Source organism: Amyelois transitella, chromosome 11, assembly GCF_032362555.1.
Source record: "Amyelois transitella isolate CPQ chromosome 11, ilAmyTran1.1, whole genome shotgun sequence".
NCBI classification, from domain to species: Eukaryota; Metazoa; Arthropoda; class Insecta; order Lepidoptera; family Pyralidae; genus Amyelois; species Amyelois transitella.
In genome coordinates, this window is record NC_083514.1 from 5,512,205 (window position 1) to 5,538,018 (window position 25,814).

A 25,814-nucleotide genomic window follows, 5' to 3' on the forward strand; every position below is an offset into this window, starting at 1 on the left:
TTAGTAAAAGTTATAAAAACCGTTAAAAAGTATTAAATATTATTAAATTAAACTTGTGTTTGATTTTACATTTTTACTGTAAACAAAATCTATTCTTCGCAACGCTTTGCTTCGTAAACAAAATGGATGAGAATATTAAATCTATCAAGAAGTATGTACCTGTTAAACTAAAAGCTAAAATCAACATTGACATGAATTTATTATTATTTACATTTTAAGTATTCTTTAAATTGTAATTATTTCTCCGAATGAAACTGGATGCTAGCCTCGTCACTGAAAATCAATGTAAAACACGCATGCGCGACCTACTGGCAAGTCTTGCTGTCAAGTCGGTCGGCCGGCCGAAATTTGTTATTAAATCGAAATTAGAAACATTGGAGATGTAAATTAAACTGTTTATGTACTAAATCTTTAGAGGAATTAAGAAAAATTTTGTAAACTCAGAAAAAAAAATATGATTGCATGCAAGGATAAATAACAAAGAAATTAAAATCGTTAAGTAACGTTAATATACTTTATTGTCATCGTTAGTGTTTAAAAATACATTTTTCTGTCTAATTACCATAATACTATAATGAAAATCAATAAGGCTTATGTGGATTGTGTTTTTCTAAATAATATGTAACGGGTTTGTGAATTTATATATAACTAAAACATCAGCATGAATGAAACTTTGGGGCGAGGTTACGCTCGCATAGAGGCGATTCGTGCAGCGCGCGGTGAGCCCTTGGCTTCGGTACCTGAGCCGGGAGCTCCGCCGCCAGACAAATATGACTTCGTCTATATCACACTGTTTGTTGCCGGTGCAGCATTTCTTCTTCCATTTAACAGGTAAATATTATTACTAAACATTCAGTATTGCATAAACGGTAGAATAAAGTCTTCTGCTCAAACTATAGTTATTCTTCTTTTATTTAGTGTAAATATTTTATACCGAAATACATACATACATAACATACATAAAATCACGCCTCTTTCCCGGAGGGGTAGGCAGAGACTACCTCTTTCCACTTGCCACGATCTCTGCATACTTCTTTCGCTTCGTCCACATTCATAACTCTCTTCATACAAGCTCGGCGGTTTCGGGTACTTTTGACCTGACCCTTTACCAGGACGTCCTTAATTTGATCAAGATACGTTCGTCTAGGTCTTCCCACTCCGACCTTTCCCTCCACACTCTCCTTGTATATCTGCTTAGTCAACCTGCTTTCATTCATCCTCTCCACATGGCCGAACCATCTTAACATACCCTTTTCTATTCCTGTAACTACATCTTCTTTCACATCACAACATTCCCTTATCACGCTGTTCCTTATCCTGTCACTCAATTTCACACCCATCATACTCCTTAACGCTCTCATTTCCACTGCATTTATTCTGCTTTCATGCTTCTTTTGCCATACCCAACTTTCACTCCCATACATTAATGTCGGGACCAACACGCCCCTGTGCACAGCCAGTCGAGCCTTTTTGGATAGTTTCTGACTGCTCATAAAGGCATGCAAAGCTCCATTCACCATGTTCCCCGCGTTCACTCTCCTTTCAATATCACTATCATACTTGCCATCTGATGTAAACTTTGATCCTAGATATACAAACTCTTTCACTTGCTCCACTTTTTCTCCTCCAATCAAAATATTACATGCTGTCATTTCTTTACCGAAATAATAATAAACAAATATATTATTTGTCTAAGTTCTTTTGTTTTTGACTGTACCTGCAATTGTTTTAAAAGATATATATGTGAACTTATGTTTTTAGCTAAACGAACCTATTTTATTTATATAATTCCCAACTTTGGTGTGTGTCACGCAAGCTACATATTAAAGCGGTCGACCATAATTGCGACCAAATAGAATTGACACAATTTATGTTATTTTTGCCTAAATACTTTTTAGAAACCCAATAATTTGATTATACTTATTTCAGTTTCATCATGGCGGTGGACTACTTCCAGACGCACTACCCGAACTCGACGATAATGTTCGACATGTCCACTGTTTACATCGCTTCGGCGTGCGTCGCTGTCGTCGCCAACAACATGCTACTCGATTTCTTTACGTACAACACTAGGATTACTTTTGGTATATTTTACTGTTAGATTTAACTTTGATTCTCTATTCTTTCTTGCCTTGTTCACAGTTGAACGCTCCATTATTATGCTTCGAGGATTTGTCGTCTTTTAGATTTTATCATTTGGCAGGCATATTAGTTCTAAGAGTAGGTACAATGTACTCTAGAACTAATATGCTTAGGGTTATTATATTCTACTCAGTACTCTACTTAGTCTGTACTGAGTACATGTTTGTTATTTATAATAATACTAATTTTCCTGACTACCTAAATCCGATTCTGTAATCGGGGCGATTGGAGCAACTAATACCGGAGGACGATAGCAAAATCAGCCTCTTCCGATAGTTTCAAATTAATTATGACTTTAGCGGACCCCGAGCACTCAAACAAAGCTATAGAGGGTACAAAACCGGAGCACGCAAAGATAATGTGACAAATAAATCCAGGAATATGTTTTTACGGTCTTGGTATTTTTTATTAAATTGTAGGAGAATTAATTTCTAATATGAAATTCGTTTAAATTTCCAGGAATCCTTGTATCTTTATCTACCATGTTGTTCGTCGCGGTGTGCAACATCGGTTGGGACGGCTTCTCGAACCGGGTGTCGTATATTATCAACCTGGTGGCTATCGGCGTGGTCGCCTTTGGGTGCACCGTGCAACAAGCCTCTTACTACGGCTTCACTGGCTGTCTGCCGCCCCGGTACACTCAGGCTGTCATGGCGGGGGAAAGTAAGAACGTAGAGTTATTCAAGAGTATAGTTAGTTATTAAAGAGTAACAAGCATCCATACTGACATCCTTACATACAAACAAACATTTATAATATTAGCAGGAATTGGTAGTAATCTGCGCAGGAAGACAAGTAGCTGGCATGTTTTGACTTAAGCTTACACTAGATAAATGTGCTCCTATTAAACAAAGAAAAAGTGTCCTATTTACATTTTGGGGAAAATAATTGTAAGTTTGTCTATTTCAGGTGCCGCTGGCTTCTGGGTATCTCTAGACCGTATAATAACGAAGCACAGTTTCTCCCAGCCAAAACGCAGCACATTCATGTTCTTCGTGGTTTCCATACTAATACTCCTCGCCCACTCTATGCAGCACCATGTGATGATGAGACATCCACTTGTGCAGTACTATCTGAGACTTACTATGGAGTCCCGACACCGACGCAGGATTCAGCTGCACTTGAATCCTAACGAGGATGTTACATTGGTTAGTCATTACAAGCTTTTAATGGCTGTTATTTTTACAATTAAAATAAAACTGGCAATGTTCAAAAGATTTCGAGGGGAAAGGGCAAGGCATTTTGACCAAATAGGGATTGTTCTGGTTAAAGATTAGGTCAAACGTACCGTAAGCTAACGATCTTGCATAAAATAATAATGAAACTGGAAAGAGGTACTCCTTGTCTAACTCCTGGAAAAAAGTGTAATATAATAATTGTACACCAAAGTAGGATAACATGCTGCAACTTATATATGTAGATATGCTTATTCGGGTTGAAAGTTTAGAGGCTCTAAACTTCTAAGATATCAAATAATATAGATTCTAGATATTTTCAACCGGTTTAGCTAATGATGGGGACGAATGGTGGCCTGGAAAAAGAAACGTGTAATGAAGTATCAAAACCTCGTGTTTATGTTCGTTTGATTTATTGGGTTAAAATCTAATTTGATATACATATAAGAATAACTATCAAGTCAAATTTGGGCATACATGTTATGTCTAGTGTTGTTATTCGTTGACGGAGGTAGTCACTTACCATAAAACGAAATGACTGCGTGGATTATTTTGAATTTCTATTAATTTCAGATGGAAAATGAAGCGGGTGAAGGCAGTTTTGGTGTCTTGAAATTACAAAGCCCTGCCCTATCTACTGGCCAAGGTAATTACACACATACACACGTTCATATCGGGTCACCAGCAGAAAAAATATAATTTACTTTGTTTAAATCCGAATGGCCGTATGTACTTATACGATAAGACGATTCGGAAAACTCAAGTTACAGAAAGTTTACATGGATGTCGTTGGAATCAGGGAAATACACAAACGATCTATAAAACCACATCAATCATTCGTCCAATCTTGTGTGGGGAATAAACGCAAAAATTTTCATTATTTGCGTTCATTAATGAGTTTTACCCTGTTGACACCTATAATGTTTATGTTTTATTTCAGCGGAAACAGAATCGTCAGCATTCAGTTTCGCCAACCCAGTGTACTCGCCTACAGCGGCTGCGCCGGCGCCGCTAGCCTCCCCTCCACCCGCTTCTGAACCCTCCGCGTCTCCCACCGCCGCTCTCAGGACGCCTCGCCCCTCGTATAAAGTGGAAGATGTGGTGTTTGAATCGCCAGAAAGGCCGACTTCTTGGCGGGCTTTCAAGCGTAAGTATGATTATTTTTAAACATAAATCGACGTTGTACAAAACAAAAATTCGTACGTTTTTTCCAAAATGGATTTAATGCATTACAATCTCGAAACATGAAACTCTGCTCATGCACAATGTACAAAGCACGTACCTAGGTATGTTAAGTTGTCGGTAGATTGCGCTGCCTGCGCCGTTGAATGCTCAAGCGACTTATAGGTAAACGTGGTGTTAGTAACTATAGTTAATATTTAAAATCTATAAGTTTTAAGTTAACATAAATGAATTAACAAATATTTCAGGCGGAGTACTAGCAAGATGGGCGGTCGCCCGGGCCATCTACCCGTACATGGTATCTATCGGGCTGGTGTACTTCACCACGCTCAGCCTGTACCCGGGCATCGCGTCCGAAGTGCCGTCGTGCCGCCTCGACGACTGGATGCCAATCGTGTTAATGTCATCGTTCAATTTCTTCGATTTCGTTGGCAAAGTAAGTTTTCTGTTATTGTTAAAGATTATAAGCAAAAAGATAAACTACTATACAGTGAGGTTTAATACATTGCGAGACCATATTTCCCGTACATTTGGGTTGCTCCACACACTGTGTAAAAGCAAAAATCACATAAGTAGTGAATCTCCGGCTCTAAAGCAAACTCAGTATTAGCTCGCGATACAATCAAGAACATACTCATATGATAATATACAACTAAATCATCTATCCGATAGTGCGATAAGGTATAGGGAATACGGATGTGACCCAGTATAAACCGTACATGATGGTGTAATTTACGACACTCAGCCTGTACCCGGGCATTGCATCTGAAGTGCCGTCGTGCCGCCTCGACGACCGGATGCCCATCGTGTGAAAATATAAATATGAAAGGCAAAAATAACTGATATTATTGAAAGGATTGCTAAAATTCGACAACTGCTACGTGCAATTTGAAATTTTTCCGTTATGTTTTTTCAGATAGCGGCAGCGTGGCCATACGAGTGGAGTCGCAGCCAGTTGTTGATGGCGAGCGGCGTGAGGCTTCTGCTGGTGCCGCTCATGCTGCTGTGCGCGGCGCCGCGACACGAGCCACACATCGTCGGTGATGTTAGTATATCATCTTAAATTTCGCACACACATTTCAATTATACCACTATAAGCCATCCAGCAAAACGTAGTGGTCGCACCTACATCGTACTAGCTTTTGCCCGTGTGAATTTGGCGCCAGCTTCAAAAAGCGATGAATTTAAATTTAACGCCATCTTACAAATAAACCACAAATAAAAAGCGACGTATTTAGCGCCACCTACAAAAGAACTACATGTTCTTTCTTATCCCGCGGGAACTATAGTTTTGAAGGGATAAAAGCTACCCTATGACTTTCATCAGACTCTTATTAAAATTTATATAAACGTGTTCCTTTTTTCAAGAATATTAATTCAGCAGACAACCCATGAAACGGTAACAAACAAAGAAAAAATAAACTTACTTTCGCATTTATAAATTATAGTAAAGGTTGATAGTTCAATCCTGCTTACAGGGATCACGTTTTATTTTAAGGAGTATAGACCTTCGATGCATTAGTTGTTGATTTGAACCTATTTTTTTTACAGATGTATCCCATAATGTTCTCGGTCGTGCTAGGGTTTACAAATGGACTATTTGGTTCCGTACCCATGATCATGGCACCGTCACGTGTAGGAAGGGAACATCGTGAGATTGCAGGTAAACTTTCAGCCTTCGCATACTACAACCCTTGGATTGTGATAGAAGACAAGTATTATCTTCTCTTTTGTCTTTCCGGCTAACTTTAATGATAGAAAGGGAGAGACATATGCCTGTTCAATGTTAGTGCATTGTCCCGATGCATCCTTAACCATATTACTTCAAGGTCCACTATTACCAACTACCTGGTTTTCAAACAGAGCGAGAATAGCTTATACTGCGACTGAGGAATTTTTGGCAATATGTATACTTAATATAGGTAGTAATACCAGCTCAAACCTTTTTCTATACTACCCATAAGGGAGTCTTAGACACAATATTTAATCCGAAATTTTGTAATGGCGATCATCTTGGACCGATTTCCATCAAACAAAGATAAACATTCTTCCCACTTATTGACCTTTTAAACAAAAAGAAATACAAAATCAATATAGGTTCACCCGTTTGAGACCTTAGATAGACACGTCAAACTTATTATACCCTGTCGCTTTTTGTCGGAGGTTAAGAACTAGTTCTTAATTTTCGTCTGATATATACATCATGTTTATATCCCTTGTGGGGTAGACAGAGCCAACAGTCTTGAAAAGACTGAAAGGCAATGTTCAGCTGTATTGTTTGATGATGAAATTGAGATTCAAATACTGACATGTTGCTAGCCCATCGCATATAAGAATCCGAAGTTTATAAGGCTTTCCCTTAGTCGCCCTTAACATCAGACAGATATTGAGTGGTCCTATTCTAAACTGCCTGGAACCAAACGGTCTAATAACGGATAGTTTTACATATACATATCGAATGGTAAACTGAAATCACCTATTGGCAGGCAACATGATGACGCTGTCGTACAACGGCGGCCTGCTGTCCGGCTCCCTGGTGTCGTACCTGCTGCTCAGCATGCTGGGCCCGCGCGTGCACTACATGTGCCGCTCCTACCCCACGCCGCTGCTGCCTACCGTCACCCCCGCCACCACTGTGCCGACTAATTTCACGTATCCACTCACTCATATCTAATAAACTGTGCAGACTTATCTTAGGAAGGTTGACGATCATTTAGGCACTCTTAAAAATGCCGCTCAGACATAAGCATACACCTGATGTGGAACGTATTGCGAAGATTAGCAAGCGGGGATTCTTCTTGCGGAATGGCTCTCTCTTGCCTTCAATTTTGCGTTGGATTATGATAAGAAGGAAATAACGTGGCACGGTTTAAATACGTCTTTTCTGAGCCCGCGCGTCTATCACAGGTGCTCCTACCGTACCCTGTACAACTTTATATTGTCTTATTTTCCAAGTACGAAAAATTCTATAAATTGTACTCACTGTACAATTGCTTTGAATTAGTGGGTTTTCTCCAGTAGTCACAGTTGTTTGCCGTCTGTGGTAGGAATTCACTTATTTGGTTACATCTATTGATTCTAAGCTAACAACTATTGATTGATAAGACAGATTTATCATAAAAAATGGGCAAAATATTAGAAAAATGTCGTTACGTCGTACTCGACATGCAGTGACAAGACAAATAGAGATGAAGAAGAAGAATAATTCAATGACTGAATATTGCTTACAAATTTTGTACATTATTAAGCAGGCAACAGGTCGGCTAGTAGAGAATGCAATTAGCATATAGAGCGCCTTTTTAACACTTGATAATAAAAGATAAATCGGACACAATTTTTGTACCACATAAGTACGCTTATAAAGAATAAAGATTATGCCAACTTTCGTTATGGTTTTCCTGTGAAGAACACGGACAACGGATTACAAATATTTCTTCAAGGCTCCATAACTGCGCTTAACCCCTCCTTCATGTTAAATACGAAAGTTAATATTAATAAAAAAAATAGCAATAACATATAACTGTGAAATATTTTTGTTTGTACAATCAATTTGAATAACTTACACTTATTATATTCTTTTTAAAGCCAGTATGCAAAGAATAGCAAAATAAAACCTACGAGGAAAGTGTTATGCGCCGCCACATAGTAGCTGTTGTTACCTCACAGAAAATCCATCGAACAGTTACTCCTAATTGTTAAGTTTGTTATGTCGTTTGTAAGAATGTGTCAACGCGGTTTTGTGCAAAATATGAGAACAAAAATAAGTAGAAGGGAACCAAAAACAAATATTGAATTTGTTTACCGCGATTTGTGAGACTGAAAGAAGGTAGAAAAATATGATGGAAGTTATTTGAATTTAGAAAAATATAGTGTAGTGTAGTATCGTCAAAGCAGAGTTATTTTTTGCAGTTTAATTTTAAATCATTAATTGTTGCTGTCATCAGTATAATCATGATTTAAATTTAGATTTTTAAATTGAAAATAACAAAGGGAAAATTCGACCACTCGGTGTTAAACTACATATATTTTCACCAAGAATGTATATCTATATTTTGGTGATAAACTTTAATAATCATTCAAATAAGTAATGAAATAAGAAAACTTTTTCAAAAATTAGCTTTTTAAAGCCTGGTTAACCAAGAAATAGGTTTTACGAAGTAGACTTGATTTTTAATAATAGCAAACTGCCTTTAAGGATTAAAAGATAACATTTAATCGCTAGCAAATATAGTTGTATGTTTTGTAATATATTGTACATAATAAGTGAATGTAAATATTATTTGTATTTCTTTTACAATACATATCGATATTAAATGCCTCTTAAATGGAGATATTACAGCAGGCGTAAGACGTAAAAATAAAGTAAGCTTCCTTCACGAGTGTAAACTTTTTTTCATATATAAAAACAAGCTTCGGTCATCACATTAATTATTATATCCAATAAAAACCTGTTTAGTTAATTGTTGTGAATTAATGACTAAATATAATAATTTATGTCAGTAATTTGATATACATATAGTCATTGGTGTTTCCTTCCCTTCAAAATGACAATAGGTGAACAATAATTAAAATAATTAAAAAAGTTCCCAGAACTAAAGTGTTTCCAGAATCGACCTAGGGCTAAACCCAATTCGGCTGATAGAAATAAGGAAAATCGAGTACCTCAATGAGATGAGACGCATTTCAATAGATAGTTACTTTATCTTTTAACACAGGTCTTTGGTAAGGTACCTATTTTATCAACCCTTTCCAATTTTATAGGAGATTAATAGCCCTGTCCTACATTGATTTTTACATTTGCTCTCCAAGAAAAAAAGAAAATGTCGAAAGGTCTGCAATCTAATGAAATCAACGATTTAAATAATTATACTTCTCGTTACGAAAATAATGTATCCCACAAAATTATCCGCTTTTAAGAGGTCGATCGTTATATGATAAAGCGTCGATTGATATGACCGTAGAAATAACACTTTAATTGAAAGTGGTCAAACGAAGATTACTGGTAGGTTAACAAAGGTCAATTGAATTTCATTAATAGAAGTTGGCAAATACCATATATAACTAAAAAAAAAAACTATCTGTAAAAAGTTTGTTACAGATATTTTTTTTCAATATAGCTATCTGTAATAAGTATAAATACTTCAAACATATTATGTGCCTAACGTTGGTGTTAAGTTTTTAAAAAAATAACACCGTCTTACACAGCCCAACACTTCGAATCTTGTGTACAGCCAACAGCACATCAAGTTACACTGCATGGAACAATGAAAGTTAACCATACGACTACAATGATCAAGTTATATTGCATGGAACTCTATGACGCAGTAATAAAGGTGAATTTTCAATGAATTTGTGTAGGTTGATCTGCTGTTGGCTATACTAGGTACTTTCCATGATTTGATCCTCTCATCAAATGTTCCTTTCAATTCCAATGTATTGTAGCATCTTACTAGGTATGTGTGTAGATAACACTGATGTAATTGTCTTGATACTTATTAATTTACGTCTAGGTATTTCTACATAATTACTAACCAATAGCACAATGTGTCTGTCTATATTTATGATACTATAAAGACGATATATTAAATAAAATTTTGAACTGCAATCAATGCGTTTTTATAAGAATAATAATATATGTATAATGTTCTTTGAATATTATTTATGTAGCTGTATTGCTTGAAATATAATTTTTTGTCGCAAAAAATAAATACAAGATAAGTATTTACTTACCTACTTTGTCTACGACAGACAAGACAATCAATTATCAGGCAAAAAATTAGGTCAGAAGTTAAATACCTACGGCAAATTTATACAACGCAATAAATGTTTTAGGCTAAGGTTAATTTAGCCGATTGTCAGTAGGTACCCAAATATTGACTAGATAACGATATGATTAAACATCTTTGAAACTAATTGGGTTTGTGTTAACTGCAAACCAAACGAATATAATGGAATGCATATTCGAGTTCAATGTTCGACACATGACATACTCATATCTACATAAAATCACGCCTCTTTCCCGGAGGGGCAGGCAGAGACTATAAATCTTTACATTTGCCATGATCTCCGCAGTCGTATAAATTTAACCACTCGAGTGTCGCCGCTGTTCCAGTGGTTATGATGTTATCTGACTCAGAGTTCTGAGCCATGCTCGAGTCCCACCGCGACCATGTACAGTCAACAGCATATCAACTTACCCAAATTCACTGCACAATAGCCTCTATTACCGCGACATAGAGTGCCATGAAGATAACTTTATATTAAGAGTTAAATTGATTTGAATTTGAAATCAAATGATGCTCTTAGCCAATTTAATATGTGAATACGCTGCCATGCTGCTCTGGTAGCGAAGCGAAGACATACTTTGCTACCTGCTTCGCTTCTTGCGTAGATTATAAAAATAAATAGGACTATGTATAATAAACTTGGCTTAGCAAACTGGCATACGTACGTAGGTATACCTATTACATCACGTTTATATCTATGGCGGGGTTGATAGACCCAAAAGTCCCGATAAGACTGAAAGAAATGATGGGAAAGTATGGAGTTATCCTATTCTTAAGTGCCAGAAACCACACGGCATATAGGCAATATAAAAGGTTCCAGGGGAAAAGTCTCTGTTCTTGCGTTCTTTTCAGCAGAAAGGGCGCAAATGGAACAAACGCCAGAAGGATGATGAAATTTAACCACACGATTGCAATAATCAAGATTGGCAACATAGCCTACCTAAATACCTAAAAAAAAATATTTTAGGGTTTTGATTCGATTTTGGTGAACCGGTACAGAATATTTAAAGGAGCTTAATTAAACAAAAGTAATAATTGGTAATATGTTTTATTAAATTTTAAGTGCTGCCTCCTTGTAGTCTCCTAGTTGACATTAACGACCCTACGAAATCTTCAGCGGGCATGATAGAGATTCCACCGTCATTTTCACACAGATTTCCATATCATTGAGCTTTATGTACCAAGTTCCGCAATGCTTTAAGACTGCTGCCTATCTTTTGCGTCTTCTTCGGGAGCGTTCGGAAGACCTGGAGCTCCACTCTAGACTCAGATCGCTTATCGAAGTGGGTGTCTCCGGAAACTGCGCGTCTGACGTCCAACGACAAGAAGCACATGCAGACTTCGGAGATTCAGGAACTTTAGCCGGAGTTTCAGGCATACCGTCACCGTACGACTCGAGGATATGCTTGTACGCGCACTCCAAAGCTTCGGGACTACGCCCTCTAGCAGCGCACAATCGGTTACGCACACAAGCGTTGCAATACCCGCAGGTTTCACCACGAAGAACACTCTTAACCATTTTGATTTCTTTTTCTGAACTATAGTGCGTGGCGTTCGACAATTTTATGAGTAATAAACGCGAATGATGTCCGCCCGCGTTATTTATTGTCACGCAGAGTTGGCGTCGCGCACGCGCCTCAGCGATAACCTCAAGTCCGGCGCCAGTAGGTACATTTAGTTACCCAGTGCCTAAGTTTAATCTGAGTAAAAAATAGATCGTCTTGTGATTTTGGTACAAATATCATCAAAAGGTCAAAAATCACACACAATTTATCAGTAGGAAAGTTGGATGAGCATATACTTACATAGTAGGTATAATAAATAATTGATAATGTGACGTATAGTAAGCATATAACTTAGTATACCCACTTACTTAGAACATACTGGCCTTATATACAGGCTGTTACTATTACAGTAAAACTTAGCTTTGTGTAAAATAATCTTATTAAAACTTGCCTTAAAATCTTCTTTTCAAAGTCTTTCTTCATCTATACTAATATGGGGGGGGGGGTGTACTGTATGTACTGTGTGTTACCTCCTCATGTATGGTTAATACTTACGTCCTGGTCAATATATTGTATCTAAGTAATTATTTTTTTAGCCTATCCATCCAGCCATCCTACCGCCATTTGTTTTGGTAAATTAACTAAATAATGGTGCGTAAGCCCTATGTAAGGTAGAAGTTTAAGATAAGTACCTACTGTTAAAATGATCAAAAACCTGATAATGCACAGGTTGATATAATTCTTGTAATTTCTAGATAATACCCACTAGTTTGCTCTAAATCGGAACTAGTTATCACTGGTTCGCCAACCTCATTTGTAACTGCATCTTGTAATAGACGCATGTAAACAGTGACATTATCATAACTTTTAATAATAATTACGATCCTCTTATTGGGTATAATTTTAAATAAATAAAAGATAAAGTTAATATATCATCACAACTAAATGCCTCGTGCAGAAATTCGCTAAGTGCAGAAAAGAGTAAATGGGAACGTTGGAAAGTGAAAGCCCAGACGAATGAACCGAAAATTAGGTAAATCCTGGAAAAAGGGCAGGTCATCCTGGAGAAAAGTCAAGTCCCCTTCTCCGATGAGCTTGAATAACGAGAAGAATAAAATAGCGAAAGATGTATGCCCAGATCGTAGCAAATGGAAGGATGTGTTTAAGTCAATAGTTAAAACTAGGTATCTACATACATACATATGGTCACGTCTATATCCCTTGCGGGGTAGACAGAGCCAACAGTCTTGAAAAGACTGAATGGCCACGTTCAGCTATTTAAAACTAGGTATCTATCTACTTCTTTCAATTACTCGTATCTATCAGTGAGTACAGGCATCTCGCGAAATCTACTGACTGGCATTTGATGTGTTTTGGACTTTTATATTTTGACGTCAAATTGGTGTATTTTTTATGTTACTGGGAATTACTTGAAACAAGAATTGTAAAAAAGCTACTAAGTACATTGCATTCAACAAAGGCATATGGACGCCTATAATTTCTCGAAGAAAATCGAACTTGAAGAAGTTCGTTGTTATCATTAAACGAACATTATGTAAACAATTCTATTAATATCGAAACACAAATAACTGCACTTATCTTTCCAGGCCTATAAAGTATTTTCAAAAGGATATCTTGCTCGTAAGTTCAACAAGCGATCCAGTGCGCACGTAGTAACTATAAACTACTACGAAGGTAGGTAGGTACCCTACCTACCCTATTATTACATAGCAGGAAACTAATAGTAACAATTACTGAATGGCTGGGGTGACATAGACTAAAACGAATGTTAGCCTCCAATAATGTTTTTCTTTCTCCTCCTTCAGTCGAGCTGCTTTTGCTCACGGCTGAGCGTCTTGATGTTTTCAATCTTTCCTCGTGGTCTGTTTCTATTTGCAGTGATCTTTTGCTAGATGTAATGCATTAGAGACCTTGAGACTTGTGATGATCTTTGATTTGATCGGTCCCTCGTATTGGGCAATGGTCTTGGTCTTTTTCGGTAAACAGCAGTTTTTCCAGGTTATCTGCTGGTTTTCTTGCAATTGGCCTAAGTATTTTTTTTTTTTTTTTTTCATTTATTTTGGCACAAACAGTCATAAGTACAAAATAAAATATCTTATAGAACAGTATACAGTATTATAGACCAAACAGTGCCGATTAAGTAAATATTATATGAATTATAATAACTTAAAACTACGCGTGTTAACGAACTTTGTGTTATTTAAATTAAAAGTATGTAACGGGATGCATGCATACAATTAGCATTACACAAAAATCGTAAAGAATATAAAAATAAAAAATAAAACCGAAAACAATATTAAGAAATCTGTTTCAAGATAAATTTTGTACACACTTTGTTTTTAGTGGACAACAGAGAACAGGAAAATATGTCTATGTCTGAGAAAAATTTGTTATAATTTACAATGCAGCGATGAAAAAAGTTATTTCGAGTATAATTCCCGCGAAACTGAGGTGGTACTAAAATGTTAAGTTTGCGAGAGGAGCGAAGCGGAAGTCGAGCTTTGGTTAGGAAGTTAATTTTTGATAGTAGTGTAGGGGAGTCAATAAGGCTATTAATTATTTTATGCAAAAGTGCTATGTCGAATTGGGTCCTGCGGTTCTGAAGCGAGAGGATTTTATAGTAACCAAGAGAGTCGTCATATGAAAGGTTTGTTATGTTGTTCCGATAATTGAGCATTTTTAGAAATTTCTTTTGCACTTTTTCGATTACGTTAATATCATCTTGATAAAAAGGGTTCCAAACATTACAACCAAAGTCCAAAATAGATCTGACGAAACTAAAGTATAAAATTTTTAAAGTATTACTATTTTTGAAAGGCTTGGTAACCCTGTTAATAAACCCTAAATTTTTAAATGCTTTTCGCGTAATATAATCGTAGTGACGTTTAAAAGATAGTTCGCTGTCCATCATGATACCCAGATCTCGAATTGAATCAACTCTTGTGACCAAGTTATTATTAATAAGGTAATTAAACTTAATGCACTTTTTCTTACGAGTATATGTGATGATTTGACATTTTTCACTATTAAGGAAAAGTTGATTTTCATCGCAATATTTTACAAGAGAATCTAGATCCTGTTGGATTTTGTGACAATCATCAGTGTCAGTCACTACTCTGAAGAGTTTAGTATCATCGGCATATAAGAGTTGATTAGTATTAGTCAGAGCTTCCTGTATATCATTGATGTAAACAGTAAAGAGAACTGGGCCCAGATGGGAACCTTGAGGGAGTATTGAACGCAAATAAATAAAAGTCTATGGCCAATTTAGAGTTAGTCAACAATGGATATATTAGTTCAACGAGCCTGCCAGGATATGCGCAGCAACCGTCTCAACACCACATTTCAAAAACGTCTATTCGCCGACGATCTGCTGCGTTCAATCTATTTTTTTCAATACCTTTTTATCAAATACCAAGGAGCAGTGTGCTAATTACAAATTCTTATATCAAGCTAAGCATTTTAAGTTAAAAAATATTATTTGCACTCGCCTTTTTGTGATAGTGATATCATTCAAACTTTCCTATCATTAAAATTATAGTGAATGCCCAGTTACATGCAATCAGAGAAAATCTAGTGACGTCTGTTGCCGGGCAATTAATCATAAACTTAAAAATAGCTTATTTCTGTTGACTTTAGAATTAATTGGATTTCATATTATCATTCAGACAAGACACGTTCTCACTTATTTTTAACTTATTGTTAGTCAAAATAGGGGAATTTGTTACTATGTGATAAATTATGCAATATACGGAAAGCCATTATCATCAAAACCTTTTTTCTTGGGTTCATCTCAATATGTCACTTAGGCCACTATGGTGCAGTGGTTATGTGCTTGTCTTTGAGTCGCAGTCCCGGAGTCAAACTGATGAGATCACGATGTAAAATCGAACTCTTTCTGATTGACCTACGTAGTTCAGTCCAGAACTACAAAACATAAGTATAAAAGTAACAACCGAGATATAAGAAGGCCAAGATGGCGACAGGTTAGAAGGGTGTAATGCCTTTTTAAAAACGATAAGCGAACCTGTCTTGTTGTAGGGAGAACTTTATGCAACGAAAGTGTCGGAGGAAAACTACTTACAATGAGTATCAGATATGAATTACGAGTTGATAAATATAGGTAAAAAAACTTTTTAAGTTAAACGGTTTTATGTTAAACATACATTGCAATGTTTAATATAAATGTACTAAAAACCAAAAAATAATAAAATAGATACAGTCGTGGGAATTATAAACATATGCATAGACTAGACTAAAATAAAACCGTGGGGCACGTCAATTGTCTACAAATTATAGACTTAATGTGCGATAGAAGAATCGTTTAATTCGTCGTTAGGCAGTTGGCCCGCAGACGGTGCGCAAATTACTTACTATTTTGCTGGCTAGCGAGGAATCGTTTCACTGCTCGTAGTTTGTCTTTAATCGACAAAACTTATGATAAAAGTACTACTCGCTCAACATTATGAAACCCTAAAACTCGCTTAATCGAGCTTGCTAACTTGTTTTCACATTCTAGCCCTACTTATCACACGTCCATCGTTGTCGGTTGAACAACTGCCTAATTATAGTGTAACATTACAAAACAAACATTTTAATTAACGATTGTAGACAATTGACGTGCCCCACGGTTTTATTTTAGTCTAGTCTATGCATATGTTTATAATTCCCACGACTGTATCTATTTTATAATTTTTTGGTTTTTAGTACATTTATATTAAACATTGCAATGTATGTTTAACATAAAACCGTTTAACTTAAAAAGTTTTTTTATCTATTTTTATTTTCTAGTTTTTAGTTGTAACGAATAAACTCAAAAACTACTGGACCGATTTGAATGAAATTTGGCACAGGGATAGACTTAACCTTCAGGAGTAACATAGGCTACATTTTATCCCACTGCTTAGATTTTAATTTTGAATAGTAAATTGTATTCTACTTGTTGAGACCTTTCATTTGATACCCATGTTGATGGGATTGATAAAACCTAAGTTATCCGCCATTTTGTAGAGGCCGCCATCTTGGATTTCAATTTTTTATAGTATATTGTATTCTGCTTGTTGAGCCCTTTCATTTGATACCCATATTGATGGGATTAATGAAACCTAAATTATCCGCCATTTTGTAACGGCGGCCATCTTGAATTTATAATGATAGTGAATAAACATAATTATATTGTCACCAAAATCCAAAGTGTATACAAAATTTCAGATTGATCGGTTGACAGGAAGAGGGTGAAATTTGAATTACTAAATTTGACCCAAGAATAAATAAAACAAACGGGGTGAGCTAAATAAAACCGTTTAAAAACCGTTTAATAAAAACCGTTTAAAAATATGAAACGCCTATACAAAATTATAAATATGAAAGCGACACTAAACAGCTGGCTTCAAATCAATAAATAAATAAATATATACGAAACAAATAACACAGATTGAGTTAGCCTCGAAGTAAGTTCGAGACTTGCGTTACGTGATACTATTACGATACGATACTATTTTTTATAATAAATACTTATATAGATAAACATCCAAGACCCTAGCCAATCAGAAAAAGTTCTTTTCTTATTATGCCCTGGTCAGGATTCGAACCCGGGACCTCCGATGTCACAGACAAGCGTAGGTACTACCGCTGCGCCACAGAGGCCGTTAAATCAATAGCGAGAAGGACAAAAGAAAGAGACATCATTTATTACGTATTTCTAAGGACCATATCTTTAACCTACAGCTATGTAATTCGTTAAACGAAAATGTACCTATTAGTCAATCACCAACATTGCTAACGGTAATCCTCCCGTTCCCGCGGAAATATCTATAAATCCTTTCTTAGCTTACTATATGGATCTTAATGTATTGCAATAAAGCAGTCAATCCCTAAATCTAATCCTCTGCTCATAGAATAAACTCATTGTGTTTTGTGTATGTCGATTTGATAATCTTTTACATTTTGTGCTAAATTACTAAGTGTGATATAGATAGATAAACTCTTTATTGCACCAAAAAAAAAGAAAAACAGAACAAACTCAGGTTATGAGGTACAAAGGTAGGTATGGTATAAACTATCTGTAGTGGGAGCGATGATTCGAACTCGCCCGCCACCAAAGGGAAGATCTTCCGGCAGGCTAGGTGTGAAGCCTGGGGAACCGCAGCCCGAGGATGTTGAGTTGTATTTATGCTCCAATTCGTGAAATCTTTGCTCTTGCGCGATTTAGCATACATGCTGTGATGGGCTTGGTGGCGTGTGACATTTGTGATGGCGCCATAAACAAGCGTGTCGTATTCTCACTATGATTTTGATGGCAAGTGACGTTTGTGGAATTGTCACATATCCATAGAAATCTGAATTATTTCGTTTTCTATTAAACTACCTAATTAATTCCCATAAGTCACATTTATTTTTGCTGACTTGAAACCCTGAAGACTGACTTTTTTCTCTTCAGTGTAATCCAATTTTGATGTAGGGAACTTTTATAGATTGTTATAATTAAAACACATAAAATTGTGTCATTGAGTGTAATCTAAACAAAAATTGGCTAAATTAGGAGTCACTTTTCTTCAAGAAGTTGACTAATAAAAACATAATTACTAATTTACAACTACCACATCAATTCACATCCATTCGGAAAAATTAATATAACCAAAGAAAGAATCAAGTATCTATGCAATAGCAAAATAAAAAAGAACTTTGAGTCATCAATTGATAGATACAAAATAAATAAACTTACATTTTTAAACTATAATAAATCTATTTAAATTTTTTCGTTTTCATTTCCTTTGAATACAAGACTATCAGCTAACTTATCAAAATTACCAACTTTGCATGTAACATTCAAAGACTTTAGATAATGACAGAAACGGTTGTTTCTCTTGCTATTATTGTCAGTTTTAGATTTCTCTAACCTGCATATTGTGCGACAGAAAGACCAATAATCCAATGCGAGAGCTTTTCGGTCCAATACTGCAGAAGGATTTAAACAGCCACTTAGGCTATTGTGACTTGAAACGATTCTATGTCTTTCCCTGGAAAGTAAGAGGAAAAATTTATTAGATATAACAGATAAAAATATATTTAAATAGGTGAATGCAGAATGACCACTACCCGCAAACTACAGCCACAATGTTAGCTTTTATTATTGTGCAGACTAGTACACAAAGTTGCATAAAACTTTTTATTAATTTATTCAAATGCAGCGACTGCGGCGGATCGTGTGGCACAACCAAATCTTCATTCATGTATCTGTACAAATTTCGTTCATAGAATATTGCTCCTAATAATTTCTCTCAGAGCTTTGGGTTTATTACTGAATCATCCTCGTCCGCAGATGTTCGTCTTGACTGCGCCTTCCCAAAAGAGGGATCGGGTCCGCCTAAGACAAATATCGATTAAGATGTGAAAAATGACAATTATTAAAAGGAAACACTATGTGTGGACTATCCCTCCCCCTATTCACGAGCATTGACATATACTATCTATAATGTTGATATATAGATGTCTCATTATCTAAGACATATGCCATAGAAGAACAAAAAAATATTATTCTTTCTCTTTTCAACAGTTCTATTTACCTCAAAGATAAGAAAGGATTATAAGACCTTTAAAAGTTTCTGAATAAGCCCCTGTTGAGAGGGGTAATTTAACTCAGCTTATTAGGACAACACATTTAGATCTTTTAATGTACATGTTCCCTTAAGTTTTTATTCACTGTAAAACCATCAGTTGATATTCATTTAATGTATGTTACTCACACAAGTCATCGTCGTCATCCGTCATCGTCATTCCACATGGTCGCAATTACCAGTTAGTTACTTTTAATACCTTGCTACTTAGACTATGTAAAAATGTATATATTATTTACTAACCTGTATTCATCCATACTCGGAAATTGCACATCAGTATTATATGTAATATTCATAATATTTTGGGCTTCTAAAATTGAACCCGAAACAAGATTATGTGAAATTTCTTCAATTAGTTCTTCACTTCTATCATATTCATATAAATGCTCTGTCTCTGAGACACTGTCACATTCCCCAGAAAACCAAGGTTGAGATGTTATATCATCAGCCATGGCAGACTTAGTGGGTCTAAAATATTCTGCCATTGACACAGAGTCAAAAGCATTGGCAATAGCCTCTATTCCCACAACTGTTTGTCCAGAATGTTCATCTTTATTGTGTTTACTAACTTGCCCAAAGCTACTAGGATTAATAAGAAGTTTTGGTATGCTCCACCACACATTAAACAAATCCAATTGATGATTACATTGAAACAATGTTAGTTGCTGTCCAATTATACATTGACGCAATTGATTTATGAGTTCTAAACTGTTAGCAATATGAAGTCTGTTTTCAACATTATCATGCTCTACCCAAGACATACTTGAATTTTCGTCATCCACAAAAGTGTCCAAATTTTGTGTATTATTTTCTTGTTCGTTTTCAGTCTGTTTTTGAGAAGAAACATAAAACTGCAATGAGTTTATAGCTTTTCTTATATCCCCTTTGAAAAAGTCTAAGATTGTTGCACCTGTACCAGGCACACAGACCCCACTATCTGCTAAGCACATGATATCTAACCAAGTACCAAGCATTCTAGGCTGGAGAGAATGCATGCTTATGACTTTAGCACTCTGTAAGAATCTTTGTAGATGTGTACACGAAGCAGATGATGAGATCAAAATTACTGGTCGTTTAGAGCTTTGGACTAACTGGACAATAGCAGAGCAAAATCCATCATCCTGTTCAAATACGATATCTGCATCGTCTATAAGAATAAGAGACATTTCTGTCCTACAATTATCTTGGCTGCTTGAAGGTTTACCTAGATTTTCATTTTTCTTAGACACATTACTTTTACATGAAGATTTCTCTGAACTTTTCTTTGGTCTTCCTCGTTTGTTCAAAGGTTTTGGACTATTTTCAAGAATTTCTTGTGATTTTTGAGAATTATCTGCACTACCTTTTCCTCTATTCACTTTGTGCGACTGAGTAGCTTCTTGTAAATCTTGAAGCATTATTTTCCCAGTTCTTTTACTACTCGCATTTACTTCAATTACTTTAATACCTAATTCTGCAGCAACTGCATAAATACTAGATGTTTTACCACTCCCAACTGGGCCAACTATAATGAGTAAATTATTAGTTGGTTTAAAACTGTCTTTACTATCTGTATCTGAATGATAAAAATCTGAGGAATCAGACTCAAAGTTAATTTTATTTCTTGATTTTTCTTCATTTTCAGTCCAAGTAACTAACCATTTCCTTATCTCTTTTATGTTTTCAAAATTTCCAATAATTTGTTTTGATGAAGTCGCTTTATACTTATCAACCCAATTCATTTTATCAGGATTCTCATTAACTAGATCATTCATTCCATAAATCACCTCTATACTGTTATCGACATCTTGATAACTACAATCTTTTATTTGTCCACTTTTCTTCTCTTGTAGCATACGATATGTTCTAAATACAGGAAATTTAGGATATATTTTCTTGATATGTTGTAACATTGTATATTTTTCACATTTCACTGTTGGAATATTTTCTATTTCTTTCTTATGTATTAAAGAATCTGTTAGATTTTTAAACAAATTACCTTCTAATGAGATACAAAGCTCATCATCAGACATATCTTTATTCAAATTGTTAGGTGTTGAAGACAAAACAAGTTTGTTGTTTGTATTTTGTTGGATATGAACTGTGATGGGAAAAATGCATTGCTCCACAAATCTAGTTTTTTGTTCAGCAATAATCTTTTTCAACTTTTCAGGTACTCCACTATGAAGAAACTTTTGTTTAGCTTCAATTGCTTCTGGATTAAGTTGTGGTTTAGCTGCAAATATTGGTGCTAATTTTACGTTCTTCTTCAGAACTTTGTCAGATTTCTTGTTTTCTTCCATTTTAGACTTACTAATATGACTATGTTTGTCAGCATTGTCAGGTAATTTTGGAGAAGTTTGACTTTTACGCATATTTTGAACTCTGGAACTATTTTTATTCAGATGAATTTTCTTATCTCCATGTTTTTTCTTTTTAGGTGTAAAAATATGTAACTCATCATCAGAACTAAATACTTCAACATCATCTGTATATTTAACAGGTTTTTTAATATTTCGTTTTGGTCTACATTCAGTAGATGATGATTCTACATCTTTGCTATTACAATTACTTAATATATTGCCACAAGTATTATCGCTTCTTTTTCTCTTTCGTCTATCTTTTCTTGCATCATCAGAATTTAGTTCAATACAATCTATTAATACATTTTCAGATTTTGCATTTTCTTCATCCATTATTTTAGGAATATGGCATTTCCGTTTCTTAACTTTTTTCTTCAATTTGGATGAAACTTTCACTTTTATAATAACATCATTTATGCGATTCTCGTTTTCTACATCATTTGATATAGAAACATCTCTTTCTATTTTTTTAAAGTAACTCAACATATTTTCTTTCTTTTTTAAAGATGGTGATAACTTTTTTAAAAACTCACTATCTTCCTTAGAGATCATATTTTTAATTGGACTAACACTGTTTTGAATTTCAGGATCATCAAATAAGCTAACTAGTGTCAGATTTTTTTGCTTTGATATATGTTCATCCAATTCAGATGAAAGTTCTTCAGTTGATGCACTTCTAACAAGGTCTTTATTTGTGTCTTTTTCAGTTTTAAGATTCCGAATGTTACTAGTTATCATATTCTTTAATCTTTCTGCTCTCTTCTCCATTTTTTTCTTAATGCAATACTCTTGATACTCTTCCTTTTCTTTGTTTTTTAATGAACCTTTACCCTCTGCCATTTTTTGGAGCGCCAAATTTCTTTTGGCTTTAATGCTTTTTTTCTCTTTATTTTCCTGACTTTCATTTTCATCAATAGATTTTTCCTTTCCTGGAGAATTGCTGCCAATACTTTTATTTCTAGAATCCATTAATAGTTTAAACGCATTTGTCTGTTGTTTTCCTTTGCCTTCCGAAATTGGTAAAGTGTCACGAATTTTATTAATAGACTGATTTGTTAATGGACTATTTAAATCAGAATTTTGAATGGTTTTATCAATACATTTCCATCTACCCATCTTAAAAAGGTAATTTTTGGGATGATAATTTTCACCAAATATGCAGTTGTTATTTTGATTGCTGCTTTGCTTTTTGGGTGATTTAATATACAGAGATTTTATTAATGTTTGGGATACATCTATAACATCTTGATCCTCAATTCCATCATGTCTCAATTTATATTTCTTTAACTTATTTTTAAGTGTTCTCATGCATTTATATTTGCGAGTATTTTCTTTAGGTTTCAGAATACATCTGTGATATTTCTTTTTACTTAAATCATTCAAACTCAATGTGCTTACACTATCTGTTTTATTCTCAGATGTCAGCAAAAAGGACATAACCTGAAATTAAAACATTTTTGTATTTCATTTCAACTTTACTCAGATCTTTTATTGACATACATAAAATAACCCCTCTTTTCCAAAGAGAATGAGATGAAATCTTTTCACTTGCCATAATCCCTGCATACTTCTTTCATAATTCTCTTTATGCAAGCTCGTCATTTTCCATTACTCTTCACCTTTTGCCAGAATAACTCTGATTTGATCAAGGTACACACACCCTTGTATATTTATTTAGTCAACCTGCTTTTAATCATATTCTTAACATGACCAAACCAACCTTTAGTTTAGTGTGATCATCAGCATGGAAAAGTCAGTTGAAAAGTAACTCATTCATCCTTAATCCACTTTCAGACTATTTCAAACCTATCAAACAACTATCAATGAATAGGTTGTGCAGAAATGGTGACGCAACACAACCTTGCTGAATATTAAATCTCAGTGCATCCCATTAATCCTAGCACAAGCACTTGAATCCTTACATAATGATTTCAGTGCTGTGCTGCAGTGTTACAAGGAACTGCACACTCCATACATATCAAGTGCTGACCATAATTCATTCCAATCTGTCATAGACCTTTACAAAATCCACAAATGAGCAATAGACTTTCTGGCTCTTGGCCAAAAACTTTATTGCTATGCATTGCAATGAAACCTGATCCATCCCATTTCTTTTCAAAATCCTGATTGGGCATCCCATATTCTGTCATCATTCACTCTATTAATCAACACCTTTGCATGCAATTTGCTGAGATGCTTAGCAGGCTTATACTGCAATCATTTTTCCTTTGAAAAGTGGCACAATGACAGCATTACACCAATCTCCTAGCACTCAGCCAACACGAATTGAAAGGCAGTACAACTAACTTGCTACTACATTTTTTTCCACTTTTAGCATCTGGACCTATTAAACACTGCAACCTTACCTGATACCTCTTCAGTGCTTCACAGCACAATTTCAATCTTTTATTTAAGTGATAAAACACTAGCTTTTGCGCAAGACTTCAACTTCAATTAGAATTTCCAAAAAAAAAGCTTACATATGGAGGTATTTTGTCTTTCTATCTATCCCTGTGCCAAATTTAATTAAAACTAGTCCAGCAGTTTTAGTTAGCATAGTTAAACCATTACAAACAAATATACAAATCAGTTTATATATAAATTATTGGCAATTAACTGCTTAAGATTTTTAGCCTTATATAAAGACTAAGCTAACATAAACTTAAATATTATCCACAAACTTCAAGCTTATCCATCTAGTGCCAGGTTCCATGCAGGTTCCATGCGGGTCTTGTAGCAAATGACAAAACATAGTTAGCTAGCAAAAACTATGTTTCTGATTTGCTTGAAATGCAGATTGAAAAAGTATATCAAGGAAAGGCTTCTTAACTTGGTATTCGTTAAGGCTTAGTGATTAGGCTTAAAATTAAAATATATTCGTAACATAAAAGAATACAACCTGGAAATATTACGTATATCGTCTACTTTGTTTATATGTACTCCATAGTCAGAAAATTTACGAGAAGTAGAGTTCTCTTAGATTCCATTGGTGTTGCAATCTAAGATTATCCATTGCACTGAATTTCTAGCATCGAAGGATTTTAGGATTATAAAATATAAATTATATAAGACTGACAACATAACACTAGTAAAAGGAGGAAAGCAACCATTCTTATTTCAAAAAATAAACATACCAATCATGCAAGATGTCTGTACACACACCATAAACACTCAGATACCTTGTTTTCAGATATACCAATGTTCTAACACTAAAAGAGTCACATTTATACACTTGTTATAAGTACATAAATATCACAGAATATCCACCAATTTCACAGCTAATTATGCGAAATCGCGACAAAAATGTAGTACACATTATAAATTGGCGGCATTTCCATATCTAGGTATTCCTTCAAACAAAACTACACGTTGATGGCTTGATTTGGCGTCTTGACGTTGAAATTTAGAGCAATTTGCCAATGTCATCATGACAGTTGACATATTGTGTACGATAAACTGTTATTTTACTTTTTTATAACCGAACGGTAGTAAATCGTAGTAAGCCTGTAATTTTATTGTTGACCAATTTTTTTTTTTGTTTTTACCTGTGTTTCACAATAAAGATGTTTGATTTGATTTAAGCGTAGCGAAAGCGTCATTGGTCGAATCGGTAAGGTGTCCGGTTAAAACGCGTGTTGCGCATAAAGGCCGGTTCGAATCACACCTCGGCCATGTACCAATGACTATTTTCGAAGTTTGATGTACTTACATTAGTTTTAATACTAAACTGCTTAAATGGATATCCTTCCCTAATAATCATGATTCAGGCAACTTAACCGTTCGATGTTGGCTAATCCTTTCCGTGTTATCGGTAGTAATTGTGAAATCATGCACTCTCGATAAATTAAATAAATACCGTATTGAAGTACTTAGTCGTGCGTTACGCGTGCCATGCCATGATGTTTACCACGTACTGAAGCAAAATATTAAGGTACAGTGAGACTGACCAGTAAGATTTCTTGTTTCTCTATCAGATAAAATAAATCCCAAGACTGTTGGCTCTGTATGCCCCGTAAGGGAAATAGATATGACTACATGTCTGTAC

General features: G+C 35.2%; 3 protein-coding genes across 5 annotated transcripts; 1 reads left to right on the plus strand and 2 right to left on the minus strand.

Annotated features, from left to right (window-relative positions):
- The first annotated feature begins 153 nt into the window (after positions 1-153).
- On the plus strand, positions 154-9,596 carry LOC106135183 (equilibrative nucleoside transporter 4). Its single transcript, XM_013335415.2, has 10 exons — positions 154-831; positions 1,930-2,084; positions 2,602-2,805; positions 3,052-3,290; positions 3,891-3,963; positions 4,258-4,464; positions 4,748-4,935; positions 5,416-5,544; positions 6,051-6,162; positions 6,986-9,596. The coding sequence occupies exons 1-10, from the start codon at positions 662-664 to the stop codon at positions 7,171-7,173; spliced, it is 1,665 nt and encodes a 554-aa protein (XP_013190869.2). The 5' UTR covers positions 154-661; the 3' UTR covers positions 7,174-9,596.
- Positions 9,597-11,329: 1,733 nt separating this feature from the next.
- On the minus strand, positions 11,330-13,840 carry LOC132902270 (uncharacterized). Its single transcript, XM_060946676.1, has one exon. It carries the CDS (start codon positions 11,802-11,804, stop codon positions 11,496-11,498), a length of 309 nt encoding a protein of 102 aa, XP_060802659.1. The 5' UTR covers positions 11,805-13,840; the 3' UTR covers positions 11,330-11,495.
- Positions 13,841-18,309: 4,469 nt separating this feature from the next.
- On the minus strand, positions 18,310-25,132 carry LOC106135157 (enhanced level of genomic instability 1). 3 transcript variants are annotated; one of them, XM_060946551.1, is made up of 3 exons: positions 24,949-25,132; positions 19,671-23,209; positions 18,310-18,830 (listed from the first exon to the last, which is right to left on the minus strand). In XM_060946551.1, exons 2-3 carry the CDS (start codon positions 23,204-23,206, stop codon positions 18,560-18,562), a joined length of 3,807 nt encoding a protein of 1,268 aa, XP_060802534.1. In that variant the 5' UTR covers positions 23,207-23,209; positions 24,949-25,132; the 3' UTR covers positions 18,310-18,559. The 3 variants fall into 3 exon arrangements, with proteins under 3 accessions (XP_060802534.1, XP_013190835.2, XP_013190836.2); XM_013335381.2 differs by having other exon boundaries at positions 24,904-25,132; XM_013335382.2 differs by lacking the exon at positions 24,949-25,132 and adding an exon at positions 24,669-24,807.
- Positions 25,133-25,814: the final 682 nt, after the last annotated feature.